Source organism: Protopterus annectens, chromosome 13.part0 (genome assembly GCF_019279795.1).
Source record: "Protopterus annectens isolate FY-2018-M chromosome 13.part0, PAN1.0, whole genome shotgun sequence".
NCBI lineage: Eukaryota > Metazoa > Chordata > Ceratodontiformes > Protopteridae > Protopterus > Protopterus annectens.
In genome coordinates, this window is record NC_056747.1 from 801,387,787 (window position 1) to 801,408,885 (window position 21,099).

The 21,099-nt window shown below is 45.1% G+C and overlaps 1 protein-coding gene across 1 annotated transcript in view; it reads left to right on the top strand.

The window, feature by feature from the left end:
- CLTC (clathrin heavy chain) overlaps nt 1–21,099 on the top strand; it is a 2,794,584-nt gene that overhangs the window by 2,240,495 nt on the left and 532,990 nt on the right. The window contains exon 32 of the mRNA XM_044054892.1: nt 14,938–15,087. Coding sequence (XP_043910827.1) covers nt 14,938–15,087 — 150 coding nt within the window. The remainder of the gene's footprint in view (nt 1–14,937; nt 15,088–21,099) is intronic.

Below are 21,099 nucleotides of genomic sequence, written 5' to 3' on the forward strand. Positions count from 1 at the left end.
CATAAACCAGCAGGGGGGGGTACACATTCTTACCCCCTCTGCAGACTAGCCATGGCATTGTGGAACACAGCCTTGAGCTACCAAGTGCACCTACAAGCTCAGTTCCTGCCAGGAAAATTAAATACACTGGCAGATGGACTAAGTAGAAACCTCATGGACCCACACGAGTGGAAATTGGAACCAAGGATTTTCAACATGTTGACAAGCAAATGGGGGAGTCCAGATATAGACCTGTTTGCCTCTCCCCAGAACTACCTATTGGAGAAATTTTGCACAAGGACTGCCCACAAACAAGCCTGGAAAGTGGATGCTATGTCCTTCAGCTGGAAAAACCTATCAGTCTATGCCTTCCCCCCTCTGCTTCTGCTCTCCAAAGTACTACTAAAAATCAAACAGGACAAACCAAGGATGATTTTGATTTCTCCAGTCTGGCCACGCCAACACTGGTTATCCCCTCCTGCGCAGTGTGTCATGATTATCTCCATGGCACCTACCTCAGACTCCTTTCCTGCTGTGTCAGCAGGAGAACCAGATTCTGCACCCTCAGCTTCTAACACTGAACCTTGCAGCCTGGCTAATTACTTAATCTCTCCTTTACCATCCGTCAGCAAACCTGTGATGGATATCATTTTAGAGGCAAGGAGGCCTAGTACTAGAAAATCCTATGCTGAAAAATGGAAAAGATTCTGTGCCTGGAACCAATCTCTAGGGATGAGCACAGCACTGCCCAATTTACCTCAGATTTCACAATACTTAACTGAGATACTTCACAAGGACCTGTCTTTTTCCTCCATTAAAATCCATGCCTCAGCCATTTCAGCTCATTGTAACACAGAACCCTCCTCTCTTCTCTCATCCACTGCTCAAGCAGTTCCTCAGAGGGGCCAAAAATTTGAGGCCACCCAGGAGAGCTCCAACCCCAGCCTGGGACCTTAACTTTGTCTTGGAGAAACTCTCTACCTCTTTTCGAGCCAACTGCTATTGGAGACTTAAAATGTATTTCTTGGAAAACAGCTTTCCTTTTAGCAATCACTTCAGCATGAAGGGTATCTGAATTACAGGCCCTTATGGCAGTGGAGCCTTTCATCATCTTTCATGCGGACAGGGTGTCCCTCAGAACCAATCCATCCTTCATGCCCAAGGTGGTATCCAGTGTGGCTCTTAATCAGTCCATTCATTTTCCAACCTTCTTTCCCAATCCACTGAATAAAGGGGAACACACAGGCACTGCATTCTTTAAATGTGCACAGACAACTTAGATCCTACTTGGACAGGACTAAACCTCAAAGGAAATCTGAACAACTGCTGGTGGCATTTGCTGCAGGGGCAAAGGGGAAGGCTATTTCAAAGCAAACCATTTCTAAATGGATAAGCCATTGTATTAATGTCTGCTATAAGCACCATGGAAAACCTATCCCCCAGGGGATCAGACCTCACTCCACCAGGGATGCATCTACCTCTACAGCCTTTTCTCAAAGGTGTCCCTACCAGGGATATCCTAGAAGCTGCTACCTGGAGTTCTGTACATACTTTCACCAAGCATTATCATTTGCCAATTTTTTCTAAATCCAGAGCTGGCTTTGCCACTGCAGTCTTGCCAGGGCCTTATAGCTGGCCCTAATGCTATCTAAATTCCTCCTCCCAACCATAGCTTTGGGAATCTACCCAAATGTAATGACTGCAACAGTGAAACACAAAGAACATAGTACAGTTGTGTACACTTACCATAAATGTAGATGTTAGAGTGTATTCACTGTTGCAGTCCTGGTTGCCCTCCCTCCAGCCCCCTAACTTATTTTGGCTATATCTCTACTTTCCTGTACTATGCTTAAAAGCCTTTTTGCTGTATTTGCTTTTTCTTGGAGGTATATCTTTGTGCTTTTATATTAATTTGCTTCCCATTAGGGAGGCACCTGACATCTGGGGCAAGAAAAACTGACATAATGGTGTCGGCTGCGTGTTTTATACCCCTGACGACCTGACGTCATGGAAGAAGGGACAACAACCGATGCAGGACCCAAGACTCTGTTAATCAGGCTGACTGAGGGCTACCTGCAAGCAGATAAACCAAATGTAATGACTGCAACAGTGAATACACTCTAACATCTACATTTATGGTAAGTGTACACAACTGTACTTTCTCTGAAGCTTCCATTGTCTGTCCAGATTGTTGCAGTGCTTCCTGTGAATGGACAGAATTCCTAAATCTACTTGAAAAATGTACTTTCTCAAGTGACATTACCTCACAGGTAATAGAAAATCTAGACTTGGTTGTTGTCAAAAACACCTGCTTGTCTTTGATCTTGCTCATCCCAGGGTGCCAAAATTGTTTTTTTGCCTCTGCTTGCTGACCATCATCCCTTTTGTCCTGGGCTGTCGCCCGTTTGTTCAGTGTATAAGTTAGATGATGACCTTTTATTCCAGTGTTGCAGTATTCTACTTGTGGGTTTACCCTTCTTCCTCTCCAGTTTGTCCAGACAGGTTTCCAAAGATTGTCAGTCCCTCTTGGTACGTCAGCCATTTGACGTGGCTGCAGGAACATGGGCCATAAAAGTGAAGTCCCCAGCCCTCAGAACCTTTCAGCCGCCAGTAGTACACCAGGTGCTCCTGATTCTCGTGGACGTCAATCATAAAAAGATTCAGTTTAGTACCCCGATGGGGAATTCTTTCAGTCCTACTTTGTTGATAATTATAGTCTGTTCATGTCATCCAGTAAGGGAAGTGTGATCAGCAGATTCACCACAAAGACACCCATGACCATTGTTTCTTTTGTCTAGGCAGGGAACACAAACATGAGAACTGCACCATTTGCTGATCGTGTGTCCTTAAGACCTTACGCTGCCATTTGCAGTTCTTACATTTGTATTTAGAGAATTAGCGCTTGAAACAAATAGCATTAGGGATGGAGGCCGCACCAGACACCCCGTTTGAACTGCCTAGAAAGAGGGCCAAGTCCTTGTGGCCTAATTCGTCTGCTGTACCTCAGTCTGTAGCTGATGTCAGCTTTGCTGAGGATCCGGCATCCGCCGGTGTAGATAAAGCAGGTACCTCTGAGGAAGCTGCACAATCTTGAGCAGATTTACCGGCACCTGCCTTAGATGCTGGGGGGGGGCAGCATTCACTCTGGGCCCATTGGCCGCCGCCTCAGCCATCCCAACTCCTGACCTAAGGCTCATTCCTAGCTAGACCCCAGCGAAGCCTTTAAAGAAAAAGCAAAAAAACAGACTCCTTACTCCACCCTCTGAAAGCATGCCAGATTGACAGGCCTTCTGCCAGTGCTTGTTCAATGTCTTTATGGCCCTTAGGCCTTCTGCAGAACCCTCTGCCACTGCCCCCCCGTTAGTCCTAAACATCTCATACATGAAAGGGAGGGTAGATCAGCCTGAAGAAGAGGAATTGTCTGATTCCTCTGAGGACTCTTTCTTACTCCTCCCAGATCTCATCCCCCCTGGGATATGGATCTCCTGAGGAGGGCTCTGTTGAACCTGACTCCTCTCTAGAGGATCTTAACTTTGGGGAAACTGTTAATACGATGAAAAACCACTTTAAGTGACAATCCCCTGATATGTCTGATGTACAAAAAAAGCTTCTTTGACCTTATTCAAATGACTCTCCTAGTCCTCCTGCCATTCCTCCTATTCATCCTACATTCTTGGATGCTTTTGCCTCAGCCTCCATTAACCCAGACTCTCAACTTCCATCCCCACGTAGAGCAGACGGACTCTATAAAGTCCTTGAGACTGAGAAATTTCTCTTTAAGTGCCCTCCTGCTGATCCTCCCACTATCTCCATGTCTACAGATAGGGCCTCCATGCTCCTTCCTACCTACTACTGTCCTCCCTGCTGATAAAGACAGCAAGACTATGGAGAGGTTGGGAAAGAAAATCTGTACTTCTTCTACCGTCTCATTTAGCGCCACCGGCTACCAAACTCATACGACCAAATACGTCTCAGCTCTGCTGGACAAAGCCACTAAAGATTTAGATAGATGACATCCTTGACTGTGCAGCTAAGGCTTTCTTGTCTTCACTAATAGCACTCATCTCTCAAGTGAATAGACACTCCTTGAAATCCAGTTATGGTGCAGCTGAAGCCTCAGCCAGGTCAGCTGCATCTGCTTCAGTGGGAGGGTGGCCTAATGGTTAAGGTGTTTGCCTTACAAACACAAGGTGCAGAGTTTGAATCTCACAAGGGATAATTGGCTAGGCTTAAAATGGCTCGCAAGGGCAGTTAGCTTAGTACTAATCTATGAACTTAAGGAGGTACTCACGGCTGTGACTTCAGCCTCTCCCAGATGACTTCAAACCCAAACTGCTTGACACGCCTTTGGATCACTCAGCCCTTTTTGGTGCAAAAGTGGCTGACCTGTTTAAATCCTTACAACTGAAAGGAAAACAACTACAGGAACTAAAACATGTCCTAGTCTTACCCATTTCAAAGTTCGAGGAACTGCCCAACAAAGATGCAGTTTATCAGGAAAACCTCCAGACCTGTAGCTCCCTAGTCTAAAAGACCCCCTAGAAGACCGCCTTCTCAGGCTAGGCCTTCTCAGTCCTCCAGCCAAAGCCCCGCCTTTCTTGATAGGACAGGTAGTGTCGGACTGCCTGCCGAAATTTCAACCCCCCCCCCCCTCCCAGCCATACCCCTGTCTGCCTGTCTCTCTCACTGTCTCCCAGCATGGTCACTCATTACCACAGACAAATAGGTTCTGTCCATCATACAGGACGGCTACTTCATGTCCTAGATCACCCCCCCACCAAGACTAGACATACCACAGCCTCCTCCCAGTCAGCTACCCCTTCTCTATTAGGTTTTGCAAGCCCGGCTACTACAAGGCACCATAGAACGAGTTCCTACAGAAGCAAAAAGAAAAAGATTCTACTCCAAAATCTTTTTACTACCCAGAAAGGAAGGACCATGGAGGCCGATTCTAGACTTCTCGCGCCTCAACTCCTTCCTAAAAGTTCAAGCTTTCAGGATGCTCACCCTACCTACTCTCTTTCCACTCGTCCTTCCTCAGAGTTTCATGGCATCCCTGGACATAAAGGATGCTTACCTTCAACATACCAGTAAAGCCATCCTTCAGGAAATGTCGGAGATTCCTGGCAGGCTTCATCTCATTTTCAGTTCTGTGCCTTGCCCTTTGGGGTTTGTACTGTCCCCAGGATATTTACAAAATGCCTGGCTCCAGTCTTCACGTACTGCAGGGAAAAGGGAATCAAGTTATTCCCTTACCTAGACAACCTCCTAATTCAGGCAATAGACAAGGAAACTCTGCTCAGGCACTCGTGTAACCTTCTAGTAATCCTACAGTCTCTAGGGTTCATGAACAACTTCCCAAAATCCCACCTCAACCCCACATAGGATATTGTCTTCCTGGGTTGCAGGATCAGGACAGAGCTCATGAAGGCCTTTCTTCCAGCAGAAAAGGTGGTATCCCTCCAAAACCACCTTCTTACTGCTCTACAATCAGAACTGACTGCAAGACAGTTTCTGAAGCTTCTAGGTTACATGGCAGCAACCATTCCCATGTTGCCCCTAGCAAGGATGCACATGAGGAAACTTCAGTGGTACCTCCGGTCGGTGTGGACCCAAAACTCCCACCCTCTAGAGTTCAGGATCCCGCTGCTCCCCTGCTTGCATCAGAAACTGAGATGGTTGGTGGCTCAGGTAGCCCAAAACCCAAGACTGCCTCTGCAAACACCCTCTCCCTCCCAAACCATGTCCACAGATGCCTGAGACCTGGGCTGGGGAGCAACCCTGGGAAAAAGGAAAGTGCAAGGTTTGTGGACAGACAGACACAAACAAGATCTCATAAATGTGAGAGAAATGAGAGCCATCCTCCTTGGCTGTACAGGCCTTCCAGCCATACCTACAGCAGAGCCCTCAAGATATTCACAGACAACACCACAGTCCTGTGATATCTCAACAAGCAGGGCGGGACCAAATCCTACCTTCTATGCAGACTAGCTCTGTGGGTGTGAGAAATGGCTATCTCACAGATCATCACCCTTCAGGCAGCCTACATCCCATCCCTGCACAACTCCCAGGCAGGTTACCTAAGCAGAACCCTTTCAAACATCCATGAATGGATGCTGCAAAAAGATGTTTTCTTGACTATGGTCCAAAAGTGGGGTATTCCACACAGACCTGTTCGCCTCCTCCATAAATTGGCAGCTTCCTGGCTACTGCACCAGGACACCAGACCCCAAGGCATTAGCAACAGATGCCTTCTCGATTACCTGGAAGGGGAAATTCCTGTATGCATCCCCCCTTTTAATTGTTACCAAGAATCCTGTTGAAAATTCAGCAGGACTCTCCCAAAATCTTGCTGGTGAGTCCCTGCAGGCCAAGACAGCACTGGTTCCCCCTTCTTCACCTGTCCATGGGCAATCACCACAAGTTACCCCCTTCAGTGGACCTGCTCACACAGAACAAGGGGACTAAGATACACCCACAGTAGCAATCCATGCACCTCACCCTGTGGCTGATAGGATTCTGATCCCCTTCAGATGCCTATATAAAGAGGATATGCTCATTGTCCTGCAGGAGGCCGGAAAACCCAACACAAGGAAATCCTATCTCTCTGAATGGAAAAGGTTTTCTATTTGGTGTTGCAAAAGTTGGACCTGCTGGAAAGCAATATGCCTCTCATCCTGTCATACCTGTGTGACCTCATGCAGATAGAGTTGTCTTACTCATCTCTGAAGGCACATCTGTCTGCTACCTCTGCCTGCCTCACCCTGGATCCACCCCTTGCATCCAGACTCCTTTTCAAACTTTTCCTCAAAGGTGTATTACACTTAAGACCACCCAGGAAACCATCTCCCCCTCCCTGGGACCTATAGTGTGTTCTACAAAAACTCACTCTAGCCCCTTTTGAGCCAGCAGACAAGGCCACCTTAAAATTTTGCACATGAAAAACTGTATTGGTGGTAGCTCTGACTTCCACCAGAAGGGTTTCAGAACTGCAAGCTCTTATGGCGCACCACCTTTCCTAATCTTCTACCTCAGGACAAACCAGTCATTCATTCTCAAAGTAGAGAATGATCTGTCCTTGAACCTGCCCACCTTCTTCCCTAACCCACAGGGGGATAGTGAGAGAGTGCTACATTCCTTAGATGTCGACAGACAACTTAGATTTTATCTTCATAAAACCAAACTCTTTAGGAACTCAGACCAGCTGTTTGTCTCCTTCCACCCTAGGGCCCTGGGGAAAACTGTGAGCAATCAGACCATTTCGGCCTAGATCTCCTGAGCCACTTCCTTCTGCTACCTACACCATGGTAAGACCTTGCAGGGCAATGTCAAGGCCCACTCCACCAGTGCAGTGGGCTCTTCTGGAGCCTTCTCTATAGAGTTAGACACCAACTCCAGACTTGAGGCATCCACTTGGTCCTCAGTTCACACCTTTACCAAACACAACAAACTGGACCATATCTCCAGAGTTAGGGCGGGGTTTGCCAGGGCTATCCTACATGGATTTCTGGAAACTTAACCTAGGCCACTTCCCAATCCTAAGTGAGCTTTCGGACTCACCCACAAGTAGAATACTGCAACATTGGAATAGAAGAACATAGGAAAGTTGTGTAAAATCTTACCATAACCATAGATGTCCTTCTCTTTCATGTTGCAGTATTCCTTCCCACCCACCCACCTTCCCCACTTGTATGACTGCACTTGCTCTCCGGGGTGATATTGCCCTTACAAGACTGGCTCCAACTGGGGCTTTTACAGTGTTCTGCGGGCTCGTGTGTGCAGATGTCACTTTTATGGCCCACGTTCCTGCAGCCATGTTAGACATCCAACACACCAAGAGGGACGGAAGATTTTTGGAAACCTGGCCAGACAAACTGGGGAGGAAGGGTAAACCCACAAGTAGAATACTGCAATTTGGAAGAGAAGAACATCTATGATTATGGTAAGATTTTACACAACTATCCTTTCTTCATGTTTCACTGTTGCAGTCCTAACTTGTGAGATTTCCCGGTGTGGAAGCCCTTGGTTGGCCCGACTACCAGAGTAAAAATCTCCCTCCTCCTAAGGCTGGCAGATGCCCTACCTGATGTTGGTATGCTTGGGTATAAAGGGAGCCAAACAGCTCCATGACATCAGTCTTTTCTTGCCGTCAGAGCCCAAGGCTGTGTTTCAGTGCATCAGAGAGAAATCTTCTAAAGCTAAGTACCCCGTTGGAGAAACTCTATTCCTTGTTTTAACTCGTGTTAATAATGGTCTCCACTGCGTAAGCAAATCCCACACCAAGATTTATATGTTGTGTGTCACCTGTCGAGGCCCGGATCACAACATCCCTGGTTGCCATTTTTGCACCAGTTTCAATTCTAGGACTATCGGGTTTAGATCCAAAATCTTAGCTAGGAATTTTAGTCTGCTTCTTTGCAGTTTTTCAAGGCATCCGCCAGTTGAGCTTCCTAAGCGCAAGAAAGACGAGGAAAAAAGACCCAGGCTTAGGGCCTCAGATGACAACCATTGTCCATCTGTAGGGTTGCCACCTTTCATTGTGGCTAAAACAGGAGTGAGGCCACACCCCTTGCATCACCCATGCTCCACCCATTTTGAGATGTCACTGTGACATCAGTGGACAAGAACACCCTCTTTTGTCATTCCTGCTTACAGCTGATTTACTATGCTTTTCTGTGTATATATATATATATATATATATATATATAGATATATATATATATATATATATATATATATATATATATAGATTAGATATATATAGATTAGATTATATAGATATAGATATATATATATATATATATATATATATATATATATATAGATATAGATATAGATATGTATAAAAGCAGCATAGTAAATCAGCCGATTTAACAAACTCCGATAGTCTGTTTCTTTTTTGAAACCGAATACTACACTTTCTACAGTGTTTTCCAGACTACCTGAGAATCAATTTGATTTCTGGATAGTCCGGAAAAAAATGAATAGGTGGCAGCCCTATCCGTCTGCCAGTCCCCTAGCGCTCAATATCACTGAGGAAGGTGAGGTGCTTTCGCAGCCCCCTTCTGTGATCGAGTCTGTGGTACAGGCCTATGTCGAGACCCTTAGAGTCTGACATGCTGTCAGGTCCCTCAACTTTTACACAAGCCTTGACTTCCAATTCATTGGTTGGGTCCAGAGTCGCTCAGCAGACCTCTGCTTCCGATGAGCAATTTTGTACTAGTGACGTTCCTTCAAGGCCTCAGCCTGCATTGGTTCTGCCTTACAAAGAGACTGGCATCAGGATTGTGAATGTACCTAGGCCCAAGGCCAAAGCTACTTCTAAGAAGCGTTCTACCTCCGGTCCTGCACCTTGACCTTCTGGCTCCCAGCCAGCAGATTATTTGCAAGACCTAGTCAGGTTAACTGAGGACCGTATCCATTTAGTCAAAGCTAGGCAACCTCCCTTGGAATCTTCCCCAGGGAAAATGAAGAGGGATCCTACCCCTGAATTTTCTCTGAACCTCCTGATTCAGATGAGGATTCTGACCAGGAGGAGTCTTGCCTTTGAGGATGGATCCTTTCTTAGTTTTGAAGATTCAGGGTCTGAAGAGAATCTGCCTTCAACTTCACCTCCTGAAGACACCACTTTTCGGGAAACAATACATACCATGAGGGAACATTTCCAGTGGGAGGCACAGGAATACCTGCAATATAAAAAGAGGGTTAGGGAGTTCCTTTGACCTTCCACAACATGAACCTTTGGCTATTCCTCCTGTGTTGGAGGTGGTAGCGGATGTTTTTATGGACTCTTCCCTGCATCTAGGTTCTCTACCTCAAGCCCTTCGAAAACTAGAAAGGTTTTACAGGGTGCTGGACTCAAATATTTCTTCCAAAAAACCCCTCTGCTGTCCCAGCGGTTGTCACTCCAGGTCTAAGAAGCCTTTACCTACTGACAAAGAAAGCAGGGCCCTTAATAGGTTTGGTAAAAAAAAAAAAAAAAAGTCTACACTTCTGCTACCCTAGTCATGAGGGCCGTTAACTGCCAGTTTCATATGATAAAATGCCAGCAAAGTATTTTAGATAAAATGAATGCCAGCAAAGTATTTTAGATAAAATGAAGCCGAAGATATTGTCCCTGGAGGACAAGAACATTTTCTAAGTAATTGTACCCAGGTGTCTAGGCACTCATTACACTGCGGTTATGATACTATGGAGGCCTCTAGCCGAGCTGCTGTATCTGGCAATGTTATTAGAAGGTAAGCTTGGCGTAGGGAACAGACCCTACCATACCATGTCAAATCCAAGCTTCTTGATGCGCCCCTTGATAAGGACTTCCTTTTTGGGCCAAAAGCTGAGGCTTTGCTGAAAAGATGAAAGATAAAGCAAAATTGATGCTGACTGTCAAGGACTTCCTCCAAGTTCAGCCTCCTAAGTTTAGTAGGAATTATTCCACTAAACACTGGTCCTTTCCCTCTCAATCAAAAAGCAGCCAGAGGAAGCTTTGGAGGGAAAAGCCTCAAAGGCAGCATCAATCACAAAGGCCCAGACAGTGTTTCTCAGAAAACCCCAGGCAGAGGAGTTCTAGGCCACAGGGTGCTGGCAGAGAACAGTAATTATCCTTCTTTTGCCCTCCCCAACCTCTCCAGAAAAGATAGGAGGAAGACTAGGAGAAGGGCCATCCCTGTTCAAGGAAAAATGGTCCCCTCATTACTTCAGCTAAGTGGGTTATGAAAGTTATCTCAGATGGTCACAGGCTCACTCTCAAAGAGCCATTAAGATACTCAGGTTACCAGGATGTTCCACAAAATCAAAGAGCAGAGACATTTTCTCAGATTCACAGCCAGTGCTTACAGGGCCCAGTGGAACCAGTACCCAGATCATCAAATAGGGAAAGGGTTCTATTACAGGCTATTCCTGGTTCCCAGAAAGGAAGGCTCTTGGCACCCTATTTCTAGACCTGTCCTCCCTCAAGTCAGTCCCTGCTGGTATTTAAATTGAAAATGCTGACTCTTCAAAAATTTCTTCCCATGATAGCCCCTCAGACCTTAATGGCCATTTTGAACCTAACAGATGCTTACTTGCACATTCCTATAGAGGAATCCTGAACAAGTTTTCTTTGTTTCAGAACAGGTGTCAGTCACTTTCAGTTCTCTGTACTGCCCTTTGGCTTGTCTGCTGCTCCCACAGTCTTTACAAAGTGTTTAGTTCCTGTGATCACTTTCTACAGAACAAGAATGTTCCAAATTTACCTCCATCGAGACGAATGTCTCATGCAAGCCACAAGTTGTCTAAAGCTCCTCAAGGATCTGGCCTTCACTCAGAACTTCCTCACCTCCTTGGGATTCACCATAAGTCTTTGCAAATGCAACACAGACCCATCCACCAGGATAGTTTTCTTGGGGCTGGATTCCTCCCTTCAAAATGCCTTCCTCCCTCCAGAAAAAGTAATCTCCTTAACTCGGTACTTCCAAAACTTGCCCCTCAGCCAGGGAATTCCTCAGAGCATTAGGCTACATAGCATCTTGTGTCTTGAAGATCTCTCTGGCCATGCTACAAATGAGGAAGCTCCAGTGGTACCTCAGGAATCTGTGATGCCAGTACTTACAGCCCCTGGAAGCAGAAATTCAGCTGATCCCTTGCTTCAAGGAGGAATTTGCATGGAGAACACGGGCGTGTGCCCAGAACCTGGGTCTCTTCTTCAGGTTCATCCCTCAGGGCCAAACATTAACCATAGATGTTTCAGAGACAGCCTGGGGGGGGGGCTTATTGCCAGCACCTTCAATCCCAGGGCAGGTGGGAAAATCAGTGAAGAAAAAGGCAAACTAGTTCCAACACAGCACTCTTTAATAGCAACACAACAATGTAAGCGCTTTCACGGATTACATCCGCTTCCTCAGACCAGTATGATGGGAAAATCAGTTCAGACACAAGCACATAAATTGGAAAGAACTGATGGCAGTGCAAAAGGGCCTAGTGACTTTCAAAGATCAGTGGAAACCAGGGATCCTATTTGTCCAAACAGACAGCACTACAGTCATGTGGTACATAAACAAGGGGGCACCCACTCTTACCTTCTTTGTCAACTAGCAATGCAGGTCTGTGAGACAGCTCACTCTCTGGAGTTGCAATTCATGGAACAGTACCTTCCAAGGTCTCAAATCACTAACTTACAGATCATCTCAGCAGGAACTTGAGGGATCCCCATGAGTGGCATATGCATCGGGAAGCATTTCTTAACATAGTCCAGAAATGGGGATTCCCACAGATAGACCTCTTTGCCACCACAGAAAATGCTCCACTGAAAAGATTTTTTTCCAGAAGCAAACTACCCACAGCCTGGAGGAGAGATGCTTTCTCCTTCCTTTGGAGCCCACCTGCTCCTTTATGCATTTCCTCCTCTGCCTCTTCTTCCAGGGGTCCTCCTAAAAATCAGGGAAGATTGCCCAAAGATCATCCTAATAGCCCCAGACTGGCCCGGGCAGCACTGGTATCCTCTGCTACCAAGTTTAACCAACAAATATCCATGGCAGTTATCAGAGAGTGGACTTTCTGACTCAAGACAAGGGGAGGTTTGTGTATCCCTGCCTACAGACACTCAAACTCCCAGCCTGGATAATTCCCCAAAATATTGTTTTGAGCATACCCTAAGCAGATAAGTTCAAAACATTCTCAGAGGCTAGAAGGCCTAGTAGTAGGAAATCATACTCAGCCAACTGGAAAAGATTCTCCATTTGTTTTCAGCAGCAAGGCCTCAGTCCTAACTCAGCCAATATCTCTGCTATTTTAGATTACCTGGCTACCCTGAGGGACAGAGGCCTATCCCTTTCTTCCATTAAAATTCATGCCTCTACCATTTCAGCCCACATATCCCTACTCTTCCTCTCGTCTTTTCCCACCACCTGATGAAACAATTTCTTAGGGGAGTGGTTCATATCAGACCTCTCAGGAGATGCCGCACACCTCCATGGGACCTCAATTTTGTTCTAGAAAAATTTTATGCCCCCCCTCCCACACACACACACACACCTTTGAACCAGCAGCTTCTGTTGATTTAAAATTCTTAACCCGGAAGACCGCCTTTTACTGGTTATCACCAGCTAGGATGGTTTCTGAGAACTGCAAACTGTCATGGCATTGGAACCATTTCTCATATTCCACCCAAACAGAGCATCACTCGGGACTGATCCATCCTTTATGCCCAAGGTCACGGACACATCTTTAAATCAAGCCATATACTTGCCCACCTTCTTCCCCAAACCTCAGAACCAGAGGGAAAGAATCCTTCACTCCTTGGATGTGCATAGACAGCTTTGCTATTATCTTGACAGAACCAAATCTTTCAGAAAGTCAGACCAATCTGTGTATCCTTTGCCATTGGCTCTTAAGGGAAACCAGTCTCCAAACAGACTATCTCCATATGGATCTCTCTCTGCATTTCCTTTTTATAGCCATCATGGTAAAAAGCCTCCTGAAGCAGTCTCTACTAGGGCCACATCTACCTCTGTTGCCTCCTTTGAAGGAGTGCATACCAATGACATTTTGGAAGGTGCTACATGGTCATCTGTGCATACCTTTTACCAAACGCTACCACTTATCAGCCTTCTGCAAGTCTAGGGCAAGATTTGCCACTGACATCTTGCAGGGCAATCCTCTCTTCTCCACAGTCTACCTTCCACCCTCATCTCAGCTGTGGGAATCATCCCACAAGTCAGGACTGCAACAGTGAAACACAAAAAAGCATAGTACAGTTGTGTACAAGTACCATAAATGTGGATTTTCAAGTGTACTCACTGCTGCAGTCTCACCCCCCCTTTTGCCTACAGTTGTAGTCTGCTTCTGTTTTCTTCAGTAACCAGAGGACCCCCCCCCCCCCGGGTGTTACCCTGCAAGCCCCCTTTTCAACCTTTGATCCTTGCTTATGGTTCATCGGGGGGGGGCAAGAAAAAAATGATTTCATGGTGTCAACTGACTCCCTTTATATCTAAGTGAACTGATATCAGGGGAGGGTGTCTGGCAACCTTAGGAGGAGAGATATTTTTACTCTGGTATTCAGGTTGACCAAGGGCTTCCACAACAGGAAATCCCACAAGTCAGGACTGTGAATACACTCTAACATCTACATTTATGGTAGGTGTACACAGCTGTACTTTGCACACCATATTACTTCACGGAATCCCTGGTCTCCTGTAGAGAGTAACCTTGTGCCCATACTCATAAGTAACCAGTTTTCAGGTATGAGAGCTGCTCAAAGGGGGGGGTCTGTCTTTCAGGCAGCTGGGGGTGACACATTTTTTTTTTTCTTTTCTTTTTCTGCTAGTCTATCAGGACCCTTGGAGCAGCTTGAAATGCACTTGATTCCCTGATGGCATTCAATTAATGCATGCTCCTTTGCACAAATCATAATGATGAGTGCTACACATGCATATCTTGGGGAGAGTATATTTTGGCCTGCAGTTCTGTATGCTGAGCTACCAGTCCTGCCGTGTGAGTCAGGCATGCGGCCTTTCTACAGCATGGATCAGTTGACCTTGGCTGCTCGTTTCCATCTTCCTCAGCAGTTCTTCCAGTGCCCAGGCCATTACTCAAACCCATGTCTTCTGGGTTGTGTTTAGGGCTTTAAGATTGTTTTTATCCAACAGAGCCAGAGAATAGCTCTGTGACTTGATTTTTGTATATTTAATTTCAGTTTTGAAAGTACTTCTTTGGGCTTGTTTTCGGTATTATGCGCACTTTGAAATAATGTTCATTTATCAGACCTTGAGATTCTTAGCATTGTTTGAAGAGTCTGTGTAGGATTTTAAGGCTACTCGGTGATAAGTTAGTGACTTGTTTGTTTTAAGCATATTCCATACTTGCCTGTTGCTTTGTGTTTGTCTATTAAAACATTTCTGAATTCCGTATTTAAACATGAATTATTTCTGTTAATCCATATTGACAGTGTTTATTCACTTAAGTGATTTTTTTTATCTTACACAGGTATTGAGAGCAGCAGAACAGGCTCACCTCTGGGGAGAACTTGTCTTCCTGTATGATAAATATGAGGAGTATGACAATGCCATAATTACAATGATGAACCACCCTACAGATGCTTGGAAAGAAGGCCAGTTTAAGGACATTATCACAAAGGTACAAGATGCTACTAACTTGAATGCACTAATAAATATTAAAGATTTTAATTAGTCTATATTTACTTTATTCCACATTATTTGTTGTCACAATGAAGTGTTTGCTTGCAATTTTCCCAGATTCTGTCATTTCACATTCATCATTTTCATAATAAGGGAAGAGTGATAAATGTTTGAAGCAGCCTTACTGTAAAAAGAGATTAAAATGTAAATAACAGGCTCAGAGCATGTATGCAAAAGGCATAGCTGTTTTTCCTAGAACATAGACTGATGGGGTTAGGAATGAATTTAGTATGCTGTAATTCTATTAAGTAGTGTGGCTGCTGAGAGAGCAATAGCTCTGCTTCACAGCAGGACATCCTAGGATTCAGTCCAGACTTTTATTTATTGTCATTGTGGAGTTGCATGCTCTATCTGATCCTACGGGGGTCTTCTCCAGAAACTTTTAAGTTCTTCATGTAAATTGTTGTTATAGAAGGACTAATAAAACTTCCACTACAGAAGTCCCAACATCTGGCCCTACTTCCAGCACTTATCTCCTACGTCAGCTGGACATCTGCCCCTTAGGGATATTTGTGTGCATCCTGTATAAAGTTGACATCTGCCTGTGCCATTTTAGAGCTTTCTGTGGCAGTTCACAAAAAACTGTGTGCGCCATAGTTTATATGCTTTAAGTTCAAAGAATAACAAAGTTATATAATCTGGTAAGGTTTACTCCAAAAACACCTAGTCTGGTAGGGAATTGCCCCTTCTACTATTTGTATAAGAAGATACTCAAAGCCCTGACTTCCAGCTCCATGACATCTTCCATTTCACACTCAAGTTTGCATGTTTCCCCCATGAAGCAATTAGAAAAGTGACATAAGAAAGTTGATTTGGGATGTGCAAAAGCAACATCCTTTGTCCCTTCTTGGAGCAAAGACGCAGGACCCAGTGCAGCACTTTTTCCAGCTCCCAGCCCTAGTGTCCCAGAGACATGAAGCATTTGACAAAACCCCCTTTAGGCCACCATATGTGCAGATTTAAGGCATAGCCCCCATGAACCAAGAGCCTTCTTGTGGAGTTTGGACCAGATGGTACCACCTTGAATGTGTGTCGCCAAAATATGCCTTCTCTAAGAAGGGACAGATGGCATACCCATTAGTTTTGAGTAGAACGCTTATGGCCAAAGCATAGAGGTTTAGAAATCCTGTCTTCAGTACCTGGCTACAAGGGGACAGCTGTACTTAACAGGACTCAGTCAAACATGGGGCACTCATACCCAGCTCCCTGCAGTTACTTGTGCCCAGACAATGGGCAGTTCCCATCCCCCCTTAGCATACTCACCAAGAATGAATCTCCTTGCCTCAGGGGAGCTTCTTTAGATTTTGAAGAAATGGGCCGGCAAGTGCAGATTATACCAGTGTCTGGATGTTCTTCATGTTTCACTGATGCAGTCATTACATTTGGGTAATCTGCTGGCAGGTTGCCCTCTGTTGGCCTGATTAACAAAGTCTTGGGTCCTGCGTCAGTTGTCCCTCCTTCCATGACATCAGGTCGTCAGAGGTATAAAACATGCAGCCGATGCCATTACATCAGTCTTTCTTGCCGTGCGGTGCACGAAGCAGAAGCAGTTCACAAGTGCCGGTTTTGAGTTTCAGAGCCGAAGTCTTCAACTTAAAGCTAAGTACCCCGTTGGGGAAACTTTTTCTTGCTCCTTACCGATGTCAGTAAAAGTTAATAATTGCATTACTTGTGGAAAGCAAATACTTCATAAAGATTTTCATTCGTACTGTATTCCTTTCCTAGGCCCTGACCACGGCATACCTTGCTGTCGGTTTTGTGCTTTATTTAATCAGCGCACTATCAGTCTGTATATTTTTGCCTCTAAATATTTCGGTTCTCGGTTTAATTATCCAGAAATGTCGTCTGTTAGCCATCCAACTACCGGGATTCTGAAAAAACGCAGAGACAGGCTGCTGAGGTCCAAAACTACCAACTGCCAACAATGCTTCTCCTAAGCCAGTCGCCAGTTTGCCGGTACTCAGTGAGGCGCTTTCGCAGCTCCTGATACCCGCTACTTCTGATTCGCAGGCCTCTACCCATTCGGAGTCCGGTATGTCGTGAGATACTTCAACTATGGAACCCGATGATGTCTCTCCCTTGGATGGGTCTGGAGCCACTGTGCAGGCACCGGCTTCTGAGGGTGTATTCAGGCCTACAGACTTGCATATTAACTCGACACCTCCTTCATTACCAAGTCCTAAATCTCGATCCATGTCTAAAAAAACAATGCCGAGGCCTCATGCTCAGGCCCCTATGCCTAAAAAACAAATGATAAAAATGGCTGAAGATCTAATAACCCTAATCAGGGGTAGTCAACCCCCCCCCCCCCCAAGAGGCCTAGGACTGAGCTTGATTATGATTCTTCTAATCGGGATTCTGTTTCTTCAGATTCTTCTGATGACCTGGATTTGTCCATACCTACTTATGAGGATTTTGATGCAGAGGATTCTATTCCTCCTGCTTCCCCTCCTGAGGATTTTTCTTTTGGGGAAACTTTACATACGTTAAGGGAGCAGTTTCACTGGGAAAGCTAGGAATTTTCTGTTTCAAAAAAGAGGCTTAGGGATTTCCTTCTTCTACCTCAGCATAGGCCTTTGGCTATACCTCCTGTACTAGACATTGTTGATGATGTTTTCTTGGAATCCAGTTTGGCCCCTGATTCCCTGCCTCCTGCTCCTAGTAAGCCTGACAGATACTACAGGGTTCCAGAGTCCCACAAGTTCCTTTTCAAAAATCCTGTTGCAGATCCAGAGACTATTTCTCACGGGCCCAAGGGCATTAAGGCTTCTACTGCTAAAAATCCTACCCCTTCTGATAGAGACTTCAGGGCACTGGATAGATGCGGTAAAAAGATTTATACATGTTCTTCGTGTTTCACTGTTACAGTCATTACATTTGGGTAATCTGCTGGCAGGTTGCCCTCAGTCGGCCTGATTAACAAAGTCTTGGGTCCTGTGTCGGTTGCTGTCCCTTCTTCCATGACGTCAGGTCGTCAGGGGTTATAAAACATGCAGCCGACGCCATAACATCAGTCTTTCTTGCCACGCGGTGCCAGAAGCAGAAGCAGTTTGCAAGTGCCGGTCAGCCGACTCCTGAAATTTTCGTTTTCGAGTTTCAGAACCGAAGTCTTCAACTAAAAAGCTAAGTACCCCGTTGGGGAAACTTTTTCTTGCTCCTTACCAATGTCAGTAAAAGTTAGTAATTATATTACTTGTGGGAAGCAAATACCTCATAAGGATTTTCACTTGTACTGTATTCCTTGCCTAGGTCCTGACCACGACGTACCTTGCTGTTGGTTCTGTGCTTTATTTAATCGATGCACTATCCGTCGTCTGTACATTTTTGCTTCTAAATATTTTGGATCATGGTTTAATTATCCATAAATGACGTCTGTTAGCAATCCAACTACCAGAATACCTAAAAAAACGCAAAGAAAAAGACAGAGACAGGCAGTTGAGGTCCAAAACTGCTGACAACGCTTCTCCTAAGCCAGTCACCAGTTCGCCGGTACTCAGTGAGGCGCTTTCGCAGCCCCTGATACCCGCTACTTCTGATTCAAAGGCCTCTACTGAGACCCATTCGGAGTCTGGTATGCCACGAGATGCTTCAATTATGAAACCCGCGGATGTCTCTACCTTGGATGAGTCCGGAGCCGCTGTGCAGGCACTGGATTCTGAAGGTGTATTTAGGCCTACAGATTTGTATATTAAACCAATGCCGTCTTCAATATTAAGGCCAAAATCTCGATCTATGTCTAAAAAACCGACGCCTAGGCCACGTGTGCAGGCCCCTATGCCTAATAAACAAATGATCAAAATGGCTGAAGATTTAATTACTCTGATCAGGGGTAGCCAACCCCCACCTTTAAAGAGGCCTAAGACTGAACTTGACTATGAGTCTTCTGAACAGGATTCTATTTCTTCTAACTCTTCTAATGAGCAGGATTTGTCTATACCTACTTATGAGGACTCTGATGCAGTGGATTCCATTCCTTCTGCTTCTCCCCCTGAGGATTTTTCTTTTGGGGAAATTTACATACCTTAAGGGAACATTTCCACTGGGAAAGTCAGGATTTTTCTGAATCCAAAAAGAGGCTTAGAGATTTCCTCCTTCTTCCTCAGCATAGGCCTTTGGCTATACCTCCTGTACTAGACATTGTTGATGATGTGTTTTCACAAACCAGTATGGCCCCTGATTCTCTACCTCCGGCCCCTTGTAAGCCAGACAGATACTACAGGGTTCCTGATTCCCACAAATTCCTTTTCAAAAATCCTGTTGCGGACCCTGAAACCATTTCTCAGGGGCCCAAGGGCATTAAGGCTGCTTCTGCTAAAAATCCTACCCCTTCTAATAGAGACTCCAGGGCGCTGGTTAGATGGGGTAAAAAGGTTTATACTTCTGCAACCTTGGCAATCAGGGCTTTAAACTGTCAATTTTGTATGCTAAAATATCAGCAGCATATCATGGGACTGCTTAAACAGAAAATGATGTTGATTTCTGACTGTGGGGAAAATAAAGATTTATAGGATTTATTGCGTTCAGCTGAACAAGTTGGAAAACATACTTTGCAATGTGGTTTTGATTCTTTGGAGGCCCCTTGCAGGGCTACTGTTACTGGGTCTGTGCTTAGAAGGCATGCTTGGCTTAAGGAGCAATCTCTGCCTGATCATGTTAAAGCAAAATTGTTGGATGCTCCTTTGCAGCAGGACCATCTGTTTGGCAATAAGGCTGAAGAAGTCCTAAAAAAGATGGAAGATGAGGATAAATCTATGCAGACAGTGAAAGATTTCTTACAAGTACAACCTCCAAGATTTAGTAGGCACTGGCCTACTAAGAACTGGTCCTTTCCAGTTCCTTCCAGAGCCACTCAAGCCAGACTCAGACATGCCAAAAGCACCAAGTTTCAGTCTCAATGACTTTCCTTTAGAATTACCAAGCACTTGCCTTTTAGCCTCCCCTTTGGGGGGAAAACTGTCACTTCATGCTTAAAATTGGCAACTTATAACCCAGGACAAATGGGTTTTAAATATAGTGTCCCAGGGATACAGATTTAATTTCCACATGTTGCCAACTCCAAGCGGATGGCCAGATCTGCCCCCAAATCAATGGGCAGAGGCTCAGAAACAAGTACTTTCCCTCTTAAACATGGGGGCTATTCAACTAGTACCAGAAGGGGAAAAAGGACAAGGTTTCTATTTGACTTTTCCTGGTACCCAGAAAAGACAAATCATGGCGTCCAATTCTGGACTTGTCTACTCTAAATACTTTCCTGAACATTCCAAAATTCAAGATGCTGACTCTTCACCAGTTACTTCCTATGCTAGGCAAAGATGCCTGGTTGGCAACTCTAGATCTAAAAGAGCATACCTGCATATCCCAGTCAGGGAATCTTGCAGGAGATACCTCCGCTTCAAAGCAGGCTTTTTGCATTATCAGTTCTCTGCACTGCCCTTTGGTTTACCTACGTTGCCCAGGGTCTTTACAAAGTGCCTGGCTCCAGTAATTGCATTTTGCAGGCAAAGAAATATTCAAATATATCCATACCTGGATGATTGCCTAATTCAGGCAGAAAACAAGGACAGTCTTCTAAAACATATGGCATTTGTAAAAAGGGTTCTAACTTGTCTAGGGTAGTAATCACAACTAGTACCCTCTCAAAAAATAACATTCCCGGGGTGCAAGCTTGAGTACAACTGCCCAGATGGCTTATCTTATGCCAGAAAAGCAAATTCAGTTGGTGGCTTACTTCAAACAGGTGGCCACACAAACCCTGTTATCAGCAAGACAAATACTGCAAGCCTTGGGGTTCATGGCCTCCTGCATTCTTCTAATTCCTCACGCAAGACTGCATATGAGGAAACTTCAGTGGTACTTAAAAAGTTTATGGGAGTCAACATTCTCACAGACTGGAAATGATTCCTATCGTACCTTGCCTGCAGCTATAGCATTCCTTTGGTGGGCAGAGGCC